The following is a 20,074-nucleotide window of genomic DNA, read 5'->3' as shown; positions in this document are numbered from 1 at the left end:
TGTGTGTACTGCACAGCACAGCAAACCTCCCGAAACCGATTACTCATGCGGAGGGACCACAGAGCCACCACAGGCCTCCGCATGACCGGATGCAAAGACGTATTTTTCCTGGACCCTCGGGGTGAATGTGAGCGGCGTTGCACTCTGATGCAGTACGTCCTAAAAGGGGCAACGGGCCAAAATGTTGCTCTCTAAAACTTCAACCGGCATTAATAGACCTTTTTTTTTTTTTTTTTCTTCCGGACGCTCGGGGGACATGCCTATAAAAATGGATCTGGTGAACATTGTTGCCATATTTACACATTAGGGAGGCACAGAGCAACAGGGACATTCATCGGGAGGGGTGCTGATGAACGCAGGTCCAATATTCACTCTCAGCTCTAGAGTTGGCTGACGATATTAAGAACGACTCCTATTAAATAACAAGAAGTCTTTAGCTCTGTCGTTGATATAGAAATATCGGTTATTGCCACTGTTAAATAAAAAAGAATTGCATTGGAGCTATGTGCCCTTTGTTCAGAATTTGCTCTATTACTGTAGTAACTCAGTAATGGCAGTCTAGACAGGAAAGCAGCGAGCCTTGTTTTTATTGTGGCTGGGACCACGGATTGAACTGTTTGGAGACTCAGAATCAATAAAACTGTCCAGGTACTCCACCGCCGTCCTGAAATAGGCACGATTATTGTGACCTACAGTACATGGTCCTGTTTTTCCACAAAACCCTTACCAAGGACCGGCAAGTGGTCGCTTTCATCCCTTCTTTGAGATCAAGAGGTCATCCAGCTACAACCGCACCCCAGGGAGCCCCCACACAACTTACACCGTAGGCCTTTGAAACAGCGCACATCAAGGCTTTGCTAAACCAAAAGGCCTATCTTCAGAGTGCCTGCGGCCTTGTGATGATACAGTGACCTTTCTCGTTCGCGCTTTCAGACAGTGTGGGGCCGCACGTGCAGCAGAAACAGCCAGACCTATAAAAGGTTACTCAGTGGCAGGGACCAGACCCTGACTTATTATCAGCAGGTTGAGGGTCACGTTTGAGTCCCGGCTGTAACACTTACACTCATTCGCTGACAGTGGTGGAAGAAGTGTCCGTTATAACATTATAGTCTCACCGGATCATTATATTTGACGTATGGAAACGCTGCGGTACTCTGATGCCTTTTCCATTGCCGCTCCCGGACTGCGTCAGGTCCTCTCCTTTGTGTCGCCACTTTTAAATCCTGGCTAAAGACCCACCTGAACGCCGCTGCATTTCAGTTCCATAATTATTAACGTGTTGATGTGATTGTTCTTAATTTTCCGTCACAGTTTGTATTAATTACTTTCTAATTTTATAAAATTCGGTCAAATAATTATTTTAATTTTAATATTTGCCTGTCCTGATTTCGTTTGTGGCTCGTATTTTAATTTCTCTCTGCTGAGCAGTTTGCTCAACCCCTGTTGTTTTTCTTTTTAAATGTGCTCTAAAAATAAATTTGACTTGACTAAAAAGTACAATATTTGCCTCCAGGTTGTATTGGAGTAGCTGTATAAAGTAGCAGATGAGAGAAATACTATTAGATATAGAAATAGAAATAATAGAAGTGCCTCAAAATTGTACTTAAAACCAGTACTTGAGTAAATGTGCTTAGCTGCTTTCTACCAATCAAAATCAAAATCTACATTGTGGTAGTCCACATTCTCAAAACTGCCCCCCCCCCAACCGGAACAGGACTGACAGGGGCTCGTAGTTTCCGTGAAGATTGCGATATTTTTTTTAATCATCTGTACTAATGGGAAATATTAGAAGTGCTCCTTTTCAGCCGCTGGAGGGGGGGTGCCCGTGCCCGCGTTTGATTGACAGCAGCTGACAGACTTGAGCCCCGGCGGGGAACGAGAGACAAAAGCGAGCAAACCCGGCCACGGCTGCGGTTGCAGGACACGGTGTGCGTCCACGTTCGGAGGTTGGACGGGGAGACTTCAGCGGGGCAGCTGATGGGGGCTGCTGTTCAGCGCCTGTGGCTCCTGCGCGGTGCAGCAGCAGCAGCAGCAGCAGCAGCTGCCGTCCGGCTCCGCGGGGCCTTCTGCTCGGCCTGTATGATACAACGCTGACATCGCTGCTTTGCACAACATTTGAATGGCGGGATCCACACAAGGTCTCTGTTTTAAAAGAGGCCGAGAACCACTGGTATCTCATCGAAATAATGCAAAAGAAAACTGTGGGCGCCGGCACGAAACCGAAAAAAACCCCAAAACAAACAATGTTTCTCAGGGGAGAGAACAGGACACGTGATTCACAGAGCACAAACTGTATGTGTGATGTAGCAGACAAAAGAAAAGACGTCTCATTTCAGTTGCGCTTAAACGGATGATAGCGAGATGAATGGGCCGAAGACAGACTGCACCAGCTTCGACTGGAATTGTCTCATTTCTCGTCAAACAAAAGCTTCTGACATCAGGACGACTTGAGAGATGCTTTAAAAACAAGGACTGTACACAAAGTGGCTTTAAAGCGGCTATAATTAGTATTTTTATAGTAACAATGTATGACATGACAATGTGAAAACAATGTGACCGTGAAAGAGGTCACTGATGGAACCTTTACAGTGAGTCTCGGCTCATTGTTGGTCTGTCCAGACCAGGACTTCACTGCTCCGGTTCACCCTCACCGCTCTCACGGCCTCGTCTTCGGCCGCAGCAGGCAGATGTTTTTCAGAGAGGCAGCTTTAAAAAGCCGCCGTCCACTACCTGCTGAGCAGCAGACGGACACAGTCAGAGACCGGCTGGCGAACACAGCGGAGCATTTAGCAGCCGAAGAGCCAGAGGTTCCCCTCGGGAGCTGGTGGAGACCAAAACCGGGGCTAAAAGAGAAGGGGGTGCTGGACTTAGATTCACCAGGTGACACAAACACCAGATCCAGGTGAATCATCGTGTGGCTCCGTGAAAGCTGCATATAACCAAGCGACTTGTTTCTGTTGCCCCCTAGTTTGGAAAAACAGTTATTGCAGGTTTAAGTACGGAGCAGGACGATTTGGGAAGGTGCTTTCTTCAGAATGAAAACAAGTGCTGACCTGGCATTTCTAGATATGATAAGCTCCGTGTGATTTATTTTTTCACAACCCAAACGGGTGACCTCCAGCTGCGATGTAGCGTGAGTGTGCGTTGGGTAATTTATCTATATTCCGCCAGTGCTTGGGATCTGCCGTTCCAACGATGGCGACAATCCCACTTCATCAGTTTTAAAGTGTTTAATCTCTCCCAGGGGTTCTTTTCCCGTCCCAGCTGTGTCATACGACCTTTTTTTTCTGCCCAACATTCAGGTTGGCGGCGCTTTATTTTTCTGCCTTATATCATTCCTCGATACACCTCGCCTGTGATGCTTTTCTTTGGGGTTTGCTTCTCTGTGTGCTCTATTAGTGCCGCAGTCCCAGCAGTGTGGTGAAAAACTAGCAGTGCCTCATTTCAAAACAATTCAGTTTCATTTTATCTATATAATCGTCCAATCATAACAAACATTATCCCAAGGCACTTTACGGGGTAAGTCAAGACCTGACGATATTACGGAGAGAAGCCCGACGGTTCCGAACCATGAGCAGGCACTTGGTGAAAGCAGAGAGGAAAAATTCCCTTTTAGCAGGAGGAAACCTCCGACAGAACCGGACTCGGGGTGGGGGGGGGGCCGTCTGCCTCGAGCAGTCGGGTTGAGAGGAGAGAAATGGGGGGGGGCGAGAGAGACCAGGAACAGCTGCACACACCGTTGTATTCAAGCTCTGTCAGACTGGTCGTTATAATAGTGATACTTATAGGTGCAATAGTGTCTTTAATAATAACAGCGACAATGATAGCGGCACCAGTTAATATTAATAACAGTAGTGTGATGTAAATGCATGGGAAGAGGGGGAGCGAGAGAGAGGAAGAAGTGCTGGGTGCATCATGGGAGTTCCCACGGCAGCCTCGGCCTACAGCAGCAGAACCGAGGGGTGGTTCGGGGCTCAGCTGAGCCAGCCGTCACCATAGGCTGTGTCAAAGAGGAAAGTTCTAAGCCTGCGCTTAGATGTCAGCCCCCCCGGACCCAAACTGACTTCCACCGATTATTTCCTCCCACCGATTGAAGCTGCTGATCACTGGAATCAGCTGCTCTGGTTTCTCTGAGTGGAATGGAAATCTGCAAACTCATCGCTCCCTGTAGCAGTTTAGATGAGATCTAAGGATTAAAAGTAAGATTTCACGTGTCAGACCGCACAGAATCTGATTGCTGAAGGGGTCCACTGTGACAGATCCTTTTTAAGGTTGTTTATTTGCTGATTGTTTCGGCCTCTTCGTCATTTGTTTTCCGTGAATCGCCCCGTTTTTTTCCGGTCTGATCCGTGTACTGCGTGACAAGTCTCTCAGCTGACAGTCTTTTCAAAAAGCCGAATGCCCCATCGAACCGTAGCTGTCACAATAAGAACTGTCACAGCAAATCTCCATCAAACCAACCTCACAAAAAACCGCCCTCGTCGACATGTCTGTCGTCACCTCACCAAAGCTAAACGGTGCACGTTAATCTTAAAAACTACGTCGGGGGGGGGGGTCGGATCTAAACACAATCTGTGCATTAATAAACTCCACAACATCTGGGCTCTCATCCGATGACTGAACCACATTACTCGGGAAGCAGCGCGGCCATGGAAGCTGTCAGCGTGCTTTTCTGACACATGACAGGAAATTAATTGTACAATATGTTCAGCAGTTTCTGGTTTTTAAACTCGATCAATAAGTTTATGGACTTTCCAAAACACTGTCTATACCCAAGCCTATTGATTTTTCTCCTTCACAATACACTGTTGTACTCAGTGGGGTCGTGTGGTTCAGGCGAGAGGCCACGTTTAAGCCAGAGCTCATTGTGATTCTGCCTATCTACCCTAATCTATCTGTATTCCTGTGTGTCTTTCATTATGCATCGTTGTTTCGATGGTTCAAAGTCAGATGATGACCCTCTTACTATAAATAAGGCACTTGGGATGAGTGCAGCAGCAAAACAAAGGGACGGTGAATGAAAATTTCACACGCACCGGAGAACAAATTAAGGAAAAAGGATTGTCAGCCACCGATGGCTCAGACACTTCCTGGAAAAATTTGGTCAACACTCTAAAGCTGACAAAGACACGAATGTGCTGCTCAGGCAACGAACTGTGTCATTTAGTCTGAAAGGGTAGGAGGGTCCGCGGATTCTGGATCTCCCTCGTTCTGTAGTCCCATGTCAGACTTTTCTCATAATGATCCTGTGAAAGTTACCTAACATGGAAACGCAGGACTCTCCCAGATTATGTAACAGTAAAATAGGTTCCTGTTATGACTGTCGGTTTAACGTCTGTCAACCCCGTTTCTGAGAAAAATCGTGCGGCGGCAGGTCTCGATACCACCGTACCCATGAGCCTCGGCCGCTGTTGCCATGGAGAAGAGGCCAGTTGGAGCCGCAGCATATTCAAAACAATTAGCTGTTGAATCTGTGAAACACGGCCCCGTACTTACTGACGTTGTTAAATTGATTTAAGCTGCAGACCCTAAAATGAGATCCCTCAACGCTGTAGGCTTTAGCTTCCACGCGTCCAAACAGAATTTAAAACCATGAGTTTGGAGGTTTATTGCTACAACGCACCTTGGAAGTCGCAGTTCTTATGTCCAGGGGTTTGTGCTTTGACTTTTTATAACAAGAACCAGATATTTTCCAACGCAGTTGTTCATCTTTTGTTCATCCAAGCTGTAGAAAGGCGCGAGTCACGTAACGTCAAAAATACACCAGCTTAACTCGAGGAATGTCCAGGTCACAGAGCACATTGTCCACGTGCACGGTCACTTTTAAGTTGAGCTTCAAGCTGCCATTGGGGACAGAGAGGTTAGAGAAGACGACTCGGGACCAAAGGGTTGCCAGTTCGAATCCCAGGCAGACAGAGAGATGGCTGGGGGGAGTGAATGAACGGCACTTTCACCTCTTCCACCATCCATGAGGAAAGTGCCTTTGAGCAAGGCACCTGACCCGCTAACTGCTGCCCACTGCTCCGGGCCTTAAATTGCTGTTAATCTACTTTGAACATATCTATTTTTGCGCTTTCGTCCATCCTCACACACATTATTTTTTACTCTCTGCACATTTACATTTTTTACTCACTTACTGCGTATTTGTTCCTCATTACAACCTGGAGTAGTTCTTACTTTTTACTAAATTATTTCATTTACTAACCGAGTGTTGAGCAACTGTAACAAGGCAATTTCCCTTCAAGGTTCAGGGAAGTTTTTCTGATTCAGTCTTTACCAACTGTTATATCATTCATCCACCCCCGCCCCACCCACACACACACACACACACACACACACACACACACACACACACACACACACACACACAGGTAGCGGAGTAGTATATATAACATAAGGATTACTAACCCACAGACAAATCCATAGGTGGGCTTGAAATTTTCAATGAAACATTGTGTGTACTCTTAACTGAGAGTGGATGAATCATTTACCATAGCTGACTTCCTCACCGGTCACAGTGGCAGGTGAAGAATAAGAATAAGAACAAGGAGGTGATTATTAATATTAATAATAGGAAGAAGAGGAAGAGGAAGAATTTGTATAGCACCTCTCGTACAAGAATATTGAATGCAATGAGTGCTTCACATGAAAACAGAGATAGAATGAACATAAAAGCAGGGATAGAGTGATATCATTAATGTAACACAGGATGGAAAATAAAACCTTCTGAATAATATTAATAATAAGGTAAAGATAAAGATATATTAGAATACATAGGATGCATTAAATCCAGTGAAATGCGACATTTTAAAAGAGGTGCAGCTGTGCACAAGTGTGAAGCAAAGTGCAGAAAAAGACTTTTGGGCCTGTTTCAGAACAGACTTCATTTCTCATTTCCACCGTAGTAGGACGTGAAGTTGTAGCATCGACGCCATTCTGTCAGAACATCACTCACTGCCGACCATTTGGCGGTGTACACCAACGTGTGAGGTGGGCCCTATCGCTGCGATGCTTTCCCCGATCCTCACCTAAATCGCTCAGCAGCGAGACAGGGCTCCGTTGCACCCGTGAGTAATGATCTAATGCAGCATGACGTAGCTCATTTCGGTGGCAGAAATAATGTAATGTCATGCTAATCTTCACGGTTTATTGCAGTGTCAGTTGATGGGATAGGACGTCCCCTATTATAATATGACCCTCCTTTAACAGCACCTGTTTTTGGGAAAGGGACTTCTTGAGGACAGGAAGCACTTTGACGCTCGTCCTGTTGGGAGAGTTTCCCTGAGATCCCGTTAATCCAAGGAGAAGAGAGTCCTCATCATTTAAGCCTTTTCGCTCGTAGAAGTGAAACCCGAAATACGGTGAGAGGTAAAACCCACATTAATATGGTTTGTCTCTCGGTGACATATTCACTCGCTCCTGTCAGACTGTCGAGCTGGTCAGAATCATTTTCTCTGACGGCTAATGTGTTTCGGGCTTCAGTCCTTCCGAGCTCGTCATCCGCGACAGACGTAATTCCTGGCTGTGGGACAGATTTCCGCAGTGAAGACGTCAAACTCGTTTTTTAGGCGCCATTCATTTGTTTCCTCCGTGGCGGAGAGACCCCGTTGCACCGGCTTTCAGAAACTCCTGCGGGTCAAACCGGGCTAGCGAGACACCTCAAGCGCCGACTGACTCTCGAGGGACTCGCCATAAACAGACCGAAAAGCGCTCGCCAACCTAACATGACACACGCTAACACACAAACAACCCATAGTGTAAGACTCTCTGTAGAAGACTGTAATACGCTGGCCCTCTCTCCTTCCTAAAAGAATGTCTGACCTTGTGAATACGTAACTGTATAGACCCCAAATATAAACCGACCCCCGCTGTGTCAAACCTATCCACAGGAGAAAATATCCTCTTATGTTCGGGTCAGTATGGTACGTCACTAGGCCACGCACAGTATTTTGGACAATCAACAACAAGGATTTTCACATACTTTGTCCACCCGAGGGGCAACCAACGAGTTTAAATTTCAATTGTAAAATGTTCCGCTTAGGCAAATTCTGGGCCATGATTCTTTCATAACTAAACTCAAGGGATCTCCGTTAAAAAAGTTTGTTCATATTAAGTGTTCACGTCACCATAAATAACCCTCAGAGGATAAGCAGTAAAGCCAGTGGATGGATGGATCACCACACACAGTGTGATTTTCCGTCAAATTAACAACTTCAAATATCAAAAGCAGCGTTATGGAACAGAACCACAGGTAGGATAAAGGTTTGTCAGTGTCTTTAGAAGTGTGTGTGCGCGTGTGGGTGTCAGCATCTGCTGCTCAGCAACTGCCTAAGTAATTGCGAGATGTGAAAGCTGAAATGAGTTTCCTAATGATGGCGGTCTGACACATTGCGCGTAACGCCGGTATATTCGGAAATAAAAGAGGCTATTTATTATCCGCCCTCGAGATGAAAACCCGCAAAACAAGAAGAAAGCGCTTGTGTTGTTGGCAACACAGGGAGGATATATTCCCCTGACTTAGTTCCTTCTTGATAAAAACGACAGCTGCTTTGGCCTACGCGTTTTTGCTCGAGGGGTGTGTAAATGATACTCAAATGTGGATTCATGTCTGAGACTGCACCATGAGCGGTGTTTCAGGGGACTACGGGTGTGCGGTGTGGCCGCTTGTTGTTGTGAGGGTGGACTGCAAAGGATGTGGGCAAGAAGACGGGGCGTATGTGAGTGTGTGTGTGTGTGTGTGTGTGTGTGCACATGCTGGTCTGTGCTGTTCATGAACTAAGCTGCTGGAGACGGCATTTTAGCATGCACGGCAGAGCGGTTTGCCTGTCTCTGCATTTCTTCTTTCTCTTTCTCTTTTCTTTTTTTTAGTTTCTCTCTCCTCCTCTTTGCACAGCTCCCGTCATGCTTAACTGCCCTGTCTCTCCACTACACTGTCTTACTGCGTGTATGTGTGCATGCTCAGTATGTTGCGTGCGCGTGAGTGTGTGTGTGTGTGTGTGTGTGTGTGTGTGTGTGTGTGTGTGTGTGTGTGTGTGCGAACTGGAGGTAAGCTCGACTGGGCTTTGGCTGTGCCGGCTAGATAACCCCACTCCCGATAAGACCAGCAGGACAGCGACAGAACCACCCAGAGCTCTACTCCCTCGGCATTTTCAAAGACTTTTTTTTTCTGGCCTGTCTTGCCAGTTGAAGTGATTCATCCCTTGTCTGCTACTCTTTTCAGATAAAGAAGTCCCCGCAGCCGCCCCCTCTACTCCATCTCCAGTGGTGACACCAGGGAGCACAAATGAAAGCAGCCCCAAAGGCAAAAGCTCCAGCGCCATGGCCGAAGGTTTGATACAGTCAGTGCTGGCTAAAAAGGGACGACTTGTCTCCCAGAAAGGGGAGATCCTCCCCTCTGCTCTGCCCCAGAACCTGCTCCCTCTTCTGGGCAGGGGACTCAGCATCAGCTCCCTCCCTGGAAGTCATTCCCTGGAGCATCAAAGCGGGGGATTACTGAGGAGGGTAAAACCCCCAGCGTCAGCTGCAGCGTCAGGCCGGGGCAGCGATCCGACTGAGCCCCCTCCGACAGACACACACTCCCAGCTGCCTCACACACAGACACGCACTCCTGAGCAGGAGGCTGAGATCACCACTGTGGCCACGACGCTGGACGCCGGGACGGGGACACCCTCATCAGGTCTGAGTGGCAGTCATTTAGTTTGAAATGTGCACACGGGTCTTAATTCCGACGGAAGGTTACACTCTGGTGGAACGTAATCAAGTCCGTTCAGTCAAGCTTTGTTTTATTTGTTTTTCTGTTTCCAGGCAGACCTTAGACTCCAGAGATGCTAGCGGCCTCTCTCTATGGATGTCAGTGTCGGCCCGTCTGACACTGACATTGGTCGACTGTTGGTCGCTCCGCCGCTTTAATCCACACTGAGATATCTCAGCTACTGTTTGACGGATTGAAAATGTACACAGACATTCGCAGTCCCCAGAGGATGAATCGTACTGTCTTTTAATCTAGCGGCACAATAAGGTCGATAGTTGTGGTTTTTAGTGAAATGTTTCCACGTCTGTTGGATGGATTGCAATGACATTTTCTACAGACATTCATGTTCCGCTTTAGGATGAGCTGTATTAACTTTGGCGATCCCCCGACTTCTCATCCAGCGCCACCATCAGGTCAAAACTTAAATTTGTCAGATGCTTTGGTTCGTGACCAAACACCTGCAAAACTAATCGCATTCCCATCAGCCTCAGCTGTACTCCGTGTTTAAGTGCTAATGAGCAAATGTTAGCATGCTAACACGCTAAACTGTTAAACTAGGAACACGTTACCCACCAGCTTGTTAGCATGGTCACTGTGAGCACGTCAGTATGTCGACATTAGCATTTAGCTCAAAGCCATGCTAGCATGGCTGTAGACTAAAACGCTGCTTGTGCGTTGAGGCCTCAGAGAGAATAATCCGATATTATAATAAGTCACAATGCAACGCTGACAGGGGTCATTTTGTCGAGCGCTTCTGATACGTCAAGTACATTTTATTCAGCAAGTGGTGGAAAAAGTACTCAGATTGTTTACTTGAAAAAAAAGTACCAATAAAACAACATAAAAAATACTAAATTAGAAATAAAATTCCTGCCTTTAATTTTTTTTTTTACTTAAGTAACTGCACAGAAGTATCATCAGCAAAATGTTCTTCAAGTATCAACATGTAACGTAAGAGTACTGGTTCTGGAGAAGAACTTGCTCATGCGTTTTTTTATTTGCAAAGTAACTAGTTACTTTGTGTGGTAAAGTACAAGAGTGCAAGTATGAAGAACCAGAAAAAGGAAATACATTTTGAATGCAGGACTTTTACTGGCAATGGACTATTTTTCCATTGTTGTATTACTACTTTTACTTAAGGATCTGAATACTTTCCCCACAACCGATCTTACAAAAATAGAAAATAGAGGAGGTGATTATTTATTTCAAGTCACTGTGACAGCCGTGGGTCCCCGCTGCGCCTTGTGTTGCTGTGTAGCGGTCCTGAGCCCTGTAATTTCCATCATTAATTATACACAGCGGGGATTTCCACTGAGTTTCTAGTAAGGCTCACATTAAAGAGATTACAAGGCAGGGTACAGAAGGGGGGGGGGGGGGAAGTCCAGTGCAAAATAAACTCCTCTGCTCTCTCCTCAGCCGTGCAAAGCTGCGTGGTGAATTTCTCCGACCCAGAGGGATACATAGACTCCTCTGACGACCCCCCCCTGCCCGACGGCACCTTCTTACACTGCACCTACACGGTGACCGTGTACACCGGCTACGGAGTGGAGCTGCAGGTACACATCAGCAGCATGAGGATAAAACACACACACACACACACACACACACACACACACAGACTGCAGCTGAACCATCACACATTCCCTGGTTACCATGCTGGACATCATTTTGCAGTAAGAAAGTTTTGCAGTAACCTGATCTGATCCCAGGGTGAACTCTGCCTCCTAGCGACAGCAGCTGGTACTGCTACCGACCCCCCCCCCCCCACCATTATGCCAGCTTTGCTTGTTTACACTGAAGCCAACAAAGCCGGCGTAATGCCGCCCCAGTGTGCGCTCCAGGGTCAGAGGTGTGATGTGTAACTCAAGAGCGCCGGCGTCTGTCCCGTCCTTCCGGCTCTGTGACTACATCCACTGTCGGTTTGTTGCCGGAACAACGAGGCCTCCCCCACCACCCGCCACCACCACCATTCCGTGTTCATACCTTTCACATAGAGCGTATAAAAGGTGCTATGGTCTCTCTCCCTCTCCGGCTTTATTTGCATGGCCACAGTCAGACACGTGGACCTTCTCACAGCTGTTCAATAGGGGGGCCAACATAGTTTTACAGGTGCAGTGGGGACACAGTCGTACATGCTGATTTTTGTTGTTGTTGTTCTGAGAGAATTTTTTTTCCGGATTGTTTTAAGTCTTTTAAAAGTATAACAGATTTATAAAACAGGTTGTTTTAATAATGTCGCCAAGGGCAGATGTCATTTTCCCCTTTACAGAGTCACAGCAGCTTGCGTCAACAGTCGTTTTGTGTTGCACTGCAAGACTTGACATGTGACTGATTGGTTCTTCACACATGACAAACAGTCCTCTGTTTGTTTTATGCTTAAGTGGAAGCACCCTTGTTGTTGTTCCCTCAAATTAATTTTTTTTTATCAGCACACAATGTCTACCTGCCACTTATTTGTGTTTGAGATGCAAATGATTGAGAACAGTCAGATGTGTAAAGGTCGCTGTTTATTGGGGTTTTAAACAAGCTTTGTTTGTTTTGTTTTTTTCATCACGTTACCTACAGTGAGACGTTTAAAATTATATGAAAGTTTTTGATACAACCTATAAAATGGAAAACTTTAGCTTTTTGTCGGGGGCCAAATATTTTGGGTGCAGGGCCAGATTTGGCCCACGGGCCGTTATTTGCCGACCTGTGAGAGACAGGGTTGCCGAAGCACAGTATGAATAAGGAAGGAAAAAATGAAGGGAAGGAATAAAGAGGAAGGAAATACTTGACAATTCGTGATACTTAAGTTCTTTTAAAAACTCCTCAACAGCAGATTTCCATCTTTTTTGGGAAAAACATTAACACAACATTAGCACAACATTAGCACAACATTAGCACAACATTAGCACGCTCACATTCTCTCTTACACACAAATACACGCCTTTGTCTTTCTATACTCGTGAGGACCCTGACTGACATAAAGCCTTCCCTAGCCCCTAACTACCGCTGTATGCAAACGTCGGGGCACCCCTGTCCACATTACATGTTTTAGTTGAGTTTTGGAGTGAAAAGAAGTAAATCCACCCACTGCAGCGAACAGAAACTGAAAATGAGCCTTTCTTCAAATGTTAATTCTCTGTCGCGTTTTGTTTCGTGAACTTAAGAAATGGAAAAAAAAAATTCAACTGTAATCGTGGCATGTGCAAATGTGTGGGCACCCTACTAAGTCAGTACTTCGTGACCTCCCGTTTGCAGTCAGCTATGAATGCCTAATCTTAACCCCAGGGTCTAAAACACACGAGCACACACACACACACACACACACACACACACACATTATTCAGAACAGCTTTAATATTTCTTCTGTGATATTTTGGTGGAAGTGATTCTGTGTGAGTGTTATCGGGAGGTTATAACAAGCATCCCTTTATATTGTCTTTTAAGTGCAACCTGAGGAACGTTTTGTCTTATTTACCACTGCAACATCTGAAGATTAAAAGCCCGAAACAACACAGGGACTAGTAACTTGGAAGCCTTTTGAACAGTAAAACAATCTCGGGCATGTCGACCTTGGCTCTTTCACTTGCGTCTCCCTGTGTGTCCAGGTGAAGAGTGTGAACCTGTCGGAGGGTGAGCAGCTGTCCATCAGGGGCGTGGACGAACGAGGGTCCCTGCTGGTCCTGGCCAACCAGACGCTGCTGGTTGAAGGTCAGGTGATCCGCAGTCCCACCAACACTCTGTCCGTCTACTACTGCTCTGCACCGGAGGGAAACATGGGCATCTTCCAGCTGCACTATCAGAGTGAGGCCACGCACCGCATGTGTACACACACACACACACACACAGGCGCTATGTACACAAACTCAAGTATGTCATGATGCAAATAGGAATACGCATACATACAAACATGCTATACATATTCAATAAATGTGAATTCATCATTAGGGCCTAAGGGGCTGTTTGAACACTGTGTACATGCTAATTGCATAATCAAAAATCTTCTCATCTAATCACTTAGCACGGTGATTGAATCTGTCGTGTGAATTAGCTGATTAGAGCTCTGATTAATTGGCTCTCATCTCATTAGCAGGCTGAGAATATGGGAGTTTGTATAGAGAGCGTGCGTGCGTGTGTCGTTTGTGTGTGTGTGTGTGTGTGTGTGTGTGTGTGTGTGTGTGTGTGTGTGTGTGTGTGTGTGTGTGTGGGCGCGCTTAGCTGTGCAGGCCCATAATGGATATGACAAAGACTGGTAAGGGGGAGGCGTCAGAGTGTTAAGACCCACCTGTGCCATTAATCACGGCCAGCTAATCCTTTTACATCACTAGCAGGTAGGAGAACAGAGCAGAGGAGTGTTGACTGAGATTAAAATATCTTTGCAGAGAAAGATGTGGCCACGATAAAAAGGCATAAGCAACAACGGTAAGAGAATAAAAACAACATAAATAGGCCTGCTCTTGAGTGCTCTTGAATTTAGCATTAAGTCTGGCTATGGATGAGAATGGAAAAAGGGTGTGCGTTGAGTGTGGGGGCGGCGGCGGGGGTGATATTTCTTTCTGACTCGTGGAATGAGTGTCGCCATGGCATCAGCTGGAAAGAGCGCCGGGCTGCTGCGCAGGAAAAATGAACTTGCTCGACATCATTATGCATTTTCATTTAGGCCTGCGTATATCTGCCCAGTAAAGAAGGCGTGACCGTCTCTTTATGAAAGCCTGTCCGGTATTAGTGACCCAAGCAGAGTGTTATTACTATACTATATTTAATGTTTACTTGCAGTCATAACATACATATAGCACCTGTCATGCTCCTCTCCATTTTTTCCCTGTATGTAGTCTTCAGGCTGAGCTGTTCCCTGCCGAAGAGGCCTCACTTTGGGGAGGTGTCCGTGCTGGACCTGCTCCCTGGAGGCATCGCCCGCTTTCACTGCCACATGGGTTACCACCTGCAGGGGGAGCCGCTGCTCACCTGCCTCAACGCCTCCCTGCCAGCGTGGAGCGGCAAGGAGCCCGTCTGCAGGGGTGAGTGTGATTTCAAAGTAGAGCAAGACACCGTTTGACAGGACGTTTTGAAAATTTTTAATATGCAGCAAAAAGATGCCCCATTTGGCCGCATGTTAAAGTGCAGTAAACGCGCCTCCTCCTCCGCAGCTCTTTGTGGAGGGACAGTGAAGAATGCTACAGTGGGGAGGGTGCTGTCCCCTTCTCCCCACCACGGACCTAATGCCACCCAGGACTGCTCCTGCTCCTGGTCTCTGGAGGCACCCAAAGACCAGCGGCTGCACCTGCATCTGGAGAGACTGGCCTTGGGACCCACTGACAGGTAGGGGCACCTGTCTTCAGATGTGAGAGTGTTTTTTGGGACCATGTTTCCTCTAAGGCAGCTGTGAGCTACCCGGTCCATCAGTCTGAACGTTCTCAATCTATTTTTTATACTTAAATGTTTTGTTGTGTTTTCAGATCTAGAAAAAACATGTGACAATAGCACAAGTACAATAAAGCATGGAACAAACAGCTGTCGGAGGGTACTCAGACATACATTCTCATTTCTAGTTCCAGAACATAGTGAAGCAATTAGCAGCTAAAGAGCCAGATGTTTCCCTGAGGAGCTGGTGGAGACCAAAGCCAGAGCTAAAAGAGAGGGGGTCCAGACTTAGATTCATTAGTGGGATGAAAACATGACTCCAGATGAATGATGAAGTTGCTCTGTGTTTGCTGGATGTAGAATAAGCTACGTACTGTATTTGCAGCTTGTTTCTTCCATGTGAAAAAAAAAATCACTTAATGCAGGTGAAACTCAAGAGATATGTCAGTTTTTTCACGGAACACATGAAACGGAACAATATCCAGTAGATATTATCTTTTCTTTGGAAGATCAGCAGTACACAGCTTTAGGTTAGGCTCAAGGCTGCAGAGCTTTAAGCTTCAGGCTACAAACAAAATTCTTTTCAGATATTTTTCTCGTGATTGTTCCCTGTACATTCACAGCACAGTTTTTTAGGATGGTATATCCCACAATCTCTTTTACAGTTGTACGTACATTGTGCAACTCCTGAAACCATGGGTGTTTTTTTTTTCCTCCGGGTCCCCGCATGGTGGCTGGGTGGTCAGATTCTTCCAGCTTAACTTTTTTTTAAAGGTTTTCACTTTCACATTCACTTTCACATTCACTCATGCAGACAGTCTTTCCCTCCCCGCAGGCTGGTGCTGTGGAGCGGGCTGGACGCCGGCTCTGTGGTGCTGTTCGACTCGGGTCGGGGTGGGCAGATACCCTTTGAGGGGGTGATCAGTGAAGGCCCAGCTGTGAGGATCCAGTTTATCACTGATCAGCCTAACCACAACACAGGATTCAACATCCGCTATGAGGGTAAAGAAGCTACTGTAGACCTACACACATACATAAAACATGTATGTCTGCAGGCCAATTTAGACGTTTTAAGATGTGTTGTATATGTCATTTCTAAAATTATAGTATAATTTTGTAAACAAGACTGTTCCTGAGAAGATTGCGAAGCTCTGTGTTTCTGTTTACATCGTTCACTGCCAAGTGGATTTTGACTGGATTGCCAGGAAGAGGGCTGGTTGTTCAACATAATCTGAGCCAAAGCTTTCAGAGTTCCTGGAAATGTCAGTTTGTGGAGGGATGGGAAAATCTCCACCAACATGTTTATCCTCATCAGTAAGGAGAAAAAAAAAAGCTAAGCCAAAAAACCATCTTTGCAAGTGGAAACACAGGCGCTATCAATCGCCTGGGTATCTGTTTACGGAAATCACACAGGGGTATCACAGAGGAAATTAAAAAACTTTATTCAAAAAGTCATGTTTAGCGACTTTAATAAGACACATTTTGCGAATAATTGTCCAGTGGACTGAGCCTTCACTTGGTCCGTTTTCTCATGTTCTCCTCCAGCTTTCGAGCGGGGCCACTGCTATGAGCCGTACCTCCAGAACGGAAACTTCACAACTTCTGACCCGTTGTACGGAGTCGGGGCCGTGGTCCAGTTTACCTGTGACCCGGGCCACTCGCTGGAACAAGGCCCCCCCGTTATTGAGTGCATCAGTGCGAGGGATCCATACTGGAATGACACAGAGCCGCTATGCAAAGGTAACACTGAGGGCAGGAGGAAGAGGCAATGGGCGTCAAGCAAGACCATGTTTGTATTTTTATCTTGAAACTCTCTTACATTGTTCTCTGAGGTTTGTGTTTACGACTGCTCCAAGTTGGATCTAGTAAACTCTCTTTACTGCACAAAGTGAAATCACTCATTTCATCCAGATGAATGCCACTTGTTCACGAGTGGGTGCACGTTTGTGAGACTTGATGGTTGCTCTAGAAGGCTACCTGTTCCACTCCGTTTGTGGCAAGTTTTGTTAAAAAAAAAAAATATCGCCCAGGAGTAAAACGAAGAACACAAATCCCTCACAGTCAGAAATCAGCAGATATAACGTAAAAAAATTTAGCCTCTACTTTGTTTCCTCCACGACCGTGCGCTCAAAGGGAGCAGCAGCGAGCGCCTTGCTGACGTCGCCTCTCCGGCAACATACAGGCTGCCATGGCACTGTTGGCGGATGTCGTCTGGGCTGTGTGCAGCCTGAGAGGAAGACTGCAGGCGCTACTCGGGGCGAAAAAAAGTCCCGCCACTTCCTCTGCACGGTTTTCAGATTTAGAAAAAACAAAACATATATATATATATGTTTAATTCAAAAACATTAGTCAAAGTGCAGAAATGATGCAGCTCTGCCTTATATAAAGCACAGTAACCGATTTCATCTGGATTTATAGGTTGCAGGAATTAGCACCCACTGTTTGTACCAAAGAGAAAATCAATCACGTGTACTTGCCAGATAAGAAATAATCTGCTGGTACCGGCGGAGGATCCTGCATGAGGCACAGTGTTACCGTCTAATGTGTGTCTGATGTTTTAACTGCTGCAGTCTCCATAACAGAATAGTTCAGCGTTTTGGGAAATAGGCTTATTTTTCTTTTCTTGCTGAGTTTTCTAGATGAAAAGATTGATACCACTGTCTGTGTTCGTGCAATAAATGTGAAGCTGCAGTCAGGAGTCAGTTTAGCTTAGCTTAGCCTAAAGACTGAAAACAGGGGAAAACAGCTAGCCTGGCTCTAACCACGGGAGACAAAATCTGCCTACCAGCACACGTAAAACTCTAGCTACTGCTTTAAATCTTCCATCTCTCTTTTAGTCTCCCTTGTTCCCCACTCTTCACTCTATCCTCCTCCTGTCTCTCTGCAGCACAGTGCGGAGGAGACCTGACTGGCCCAGGAGGGGTGATTCTGTCTCCCAACTGGCCAGAGTGGTACGGAGAGGGGGAGGACTGCAGCTGGAGGATACATGTCGGGGAGGACAAACGAGTGCTGCTCGATGTACAACTGTGAGGAAAACACCAGCACACACAGACTCGTACAAATCGAAACCTCGGCTCCGGTCCAAAGTTGGGCCAAACCGAGAGCCAAATGTTATCACTGAAAATGTTCGCCAGCCGGCTGCAACGTTAGACTGGTTTCAGTGTTGTGGCTGATCGGTCTCTGAGTGTGGAGGCTCAGTGAGGGGTCCAGCACCCGGTCTCGACGTGCATATTGATAATTCTGTTTTCCTGCTCATACTGAACCATTAAATTCCAAACTCGACAACGTCAGAGAGCATGCGAGTAAGAATTCCACTGCAAATGATATTTCTGCCCTCGTCTTGATTCTCTACTTTAGCTGGCATGTGATGCTGCGTGATGGAATATTTACTTTTTCATCTATCCCCCTCCTTCATGTCTCAGGCAGTTCCAGGTCGAGTGCACATCACCCAAACAGAATTGAAGTAACTAGCTATCAAAGTAGAAAAATCTCCTCAGTGTTTACCCAGCCTGTGAAACCAGGAGGGACCAGAGCACAGGGGGGAAAGATGGGTTTTAAGGCAAAATTGGAAAAAATCTCAGCAGAGTCGCCTCCTGAACTTTTCAGGATGAATTTACCCCAGAGAAGGTGAGCTCAAATAGCAAAGGCTATGCCCTCCAAATATTTTTGTTAAAACTAGGAAAAAGTTTGATAACCAGCATCAAGAGAGTATAACAGATGTGTTGGAGTATATGGAGCAACAAGACTGAATAACTAGAACTGCCTATCAATTTAAAGCCTTGTAAGTCAGAAAGAGGATTTTAAAATCAGCTCTGGCTCGCACTGGTAGCCAGTGCAAAGACAGATCAGGATAAGTGTAATATGATCAACATGGACTAACATAAAGACCCCTTAATGCCGTCGTGGGTAGGCCAGAGAAAAGCGCATTGCGGTTATCAATTCTGGATGTTATGAAAGCACGAGCAAGGATTTTTCTCTCGTCTGAACTGGATAAAATGGGACCCGTCTTGGCTACGTTACGTAAGTGGAGAAAAGACAGGTTCAAAAGTAGGAAAGGGATGAAAAACTCTTCCCAAATTACTGACTCTTTGGCAGAAATTGTGCAGGAATCAAGATTAATAGACACTTTGAAAACATCTGGATCAAACATACAAGATATGACGTGAACTTTAGAGGCGCCCTCGTAGGTGGATTTTGTCACCTTTGGACAGAGCCGGGCTACCTGCTTCCCCCTGCTCTCAGTCTCATGCTAAGCTAAGCTAGTCGACGCCCAGTCGTTGCTTCGTACTTCACACAGATTTAAGGCTGGTATCAAGCTTCTCATCTAACAAGAAAGTGGATGCACTTACTTTCCATAATGCCAAGCTATTTCTTTAAAAATGTACACGTGAACATGAGTATTAATAGTGTTTGGTATGTGATAAGGCAACAGTCCAGAAATAACATAGTAGAATTACTCCACCTCAAAGTATTTAATTTACCACAGCGTATTGTTCGGCTTCATTTCACAACATAGAAAGAAGTGAGGTTAATGTAAGAAATGAAAGTGAATCGAGATGTAATGGGTACAATAACAATGACAGTAATAGTAAGTAACGGTAAGGTTTCAATTAGACCGGCCCTATCCTGTAAAATGAATTTCTACTCATTTAACTTGTTTTTTCTGCGGTATGAGGTGTGACTCCCAGCAAGCACTAATCCAATTACACACTTCAGTCCTTTGGTGGAAATATGTCCTGTCATATTTATAGATATTTCAATTTCCAAGACGCCTCTGTGGTGCGGTGAAACACACGTCTCTGGGGCAATGAAAACATGGTTCTGTTTACAGACTGTTAAACACTTCAGTACCTGTGGATGAATGCAGCATTTAGCCTTTGAGGTCATGTTGTCTCCCACACAGTCGGCTGTCGACATGACTGCGCTCTGAGTCACCAGAACGTGTCCCGATCTGATACCACCGGCTACACTCGCCTC

The 20,074-nt window shown here is 46.0% G+C and overlaps 1 protein-coding gene across 1 annotated transcript in view; it reads left to right on the top strand.

Annotated features, from left to right (window-relative positions):
- The window catches only part of LOC120805952 (seizure 6-like protein), a 57,403-nt gene that overhangs the window by 22,166 nt on the left and 15,163 nt on the right, over positions 1 to 20,074 (top strand). Inside the window, exons 2-9 of the mRNA XM_040156526.1 lie at positions 9,221 to 9,676; positions 11,168 to 11,307; positions 13,345 to 13,540; positions 14,569 to 14,754; positions 14,884 to 15,055; positions 15,933 to 16,099; positions 16,643 to 16,837; positions 17,985 to 18,123. Of these exons, the coding sequence (XP_040012460.1) occupies positions 9,221 to 9,676; positions 11,168 to 11,307; positions 13,345 to 13,540; positions 14,569 to 14,754; positions 14,884 to 15,055; positions 15,933 to 16,099; positions 16,643 to 16,837; positions 17,985 to 18,123 (1,651 nt within the window). The remainder of the gene's footprint in view (positions 1 to 9,220; positions 9,677 to 11,167; positions 11,308 to 13,344; positions 13,541 to 14,568; positions 14,755 to 14,883; positions 15,056 to 15,932; positions 16,100 to 16,642; positions 16,838 to 17,984; positions 18,124 to 20,074) is intronic.

This window comes from Xiphias gladius, chromosome 20 (assembly GCF_016859285.1).
Source record: "Xiphias gladius isolate SHS-SW01 ecotype Sanya breed wild chromosome 20, ASM1685928v1, whole genome shotgun sequence".
NCBI classification, from domain to species: Eukaryota; Metazoa; Chordata; class Actinopteri; order Istiophoriformes; family Xiphiidae; genus Xiphias; species Xiphias gladius.
Note: the sequence above shows the minus strand (reverse complement) of the source record. Positions and strands in the feature narration are given on the sequence as shown.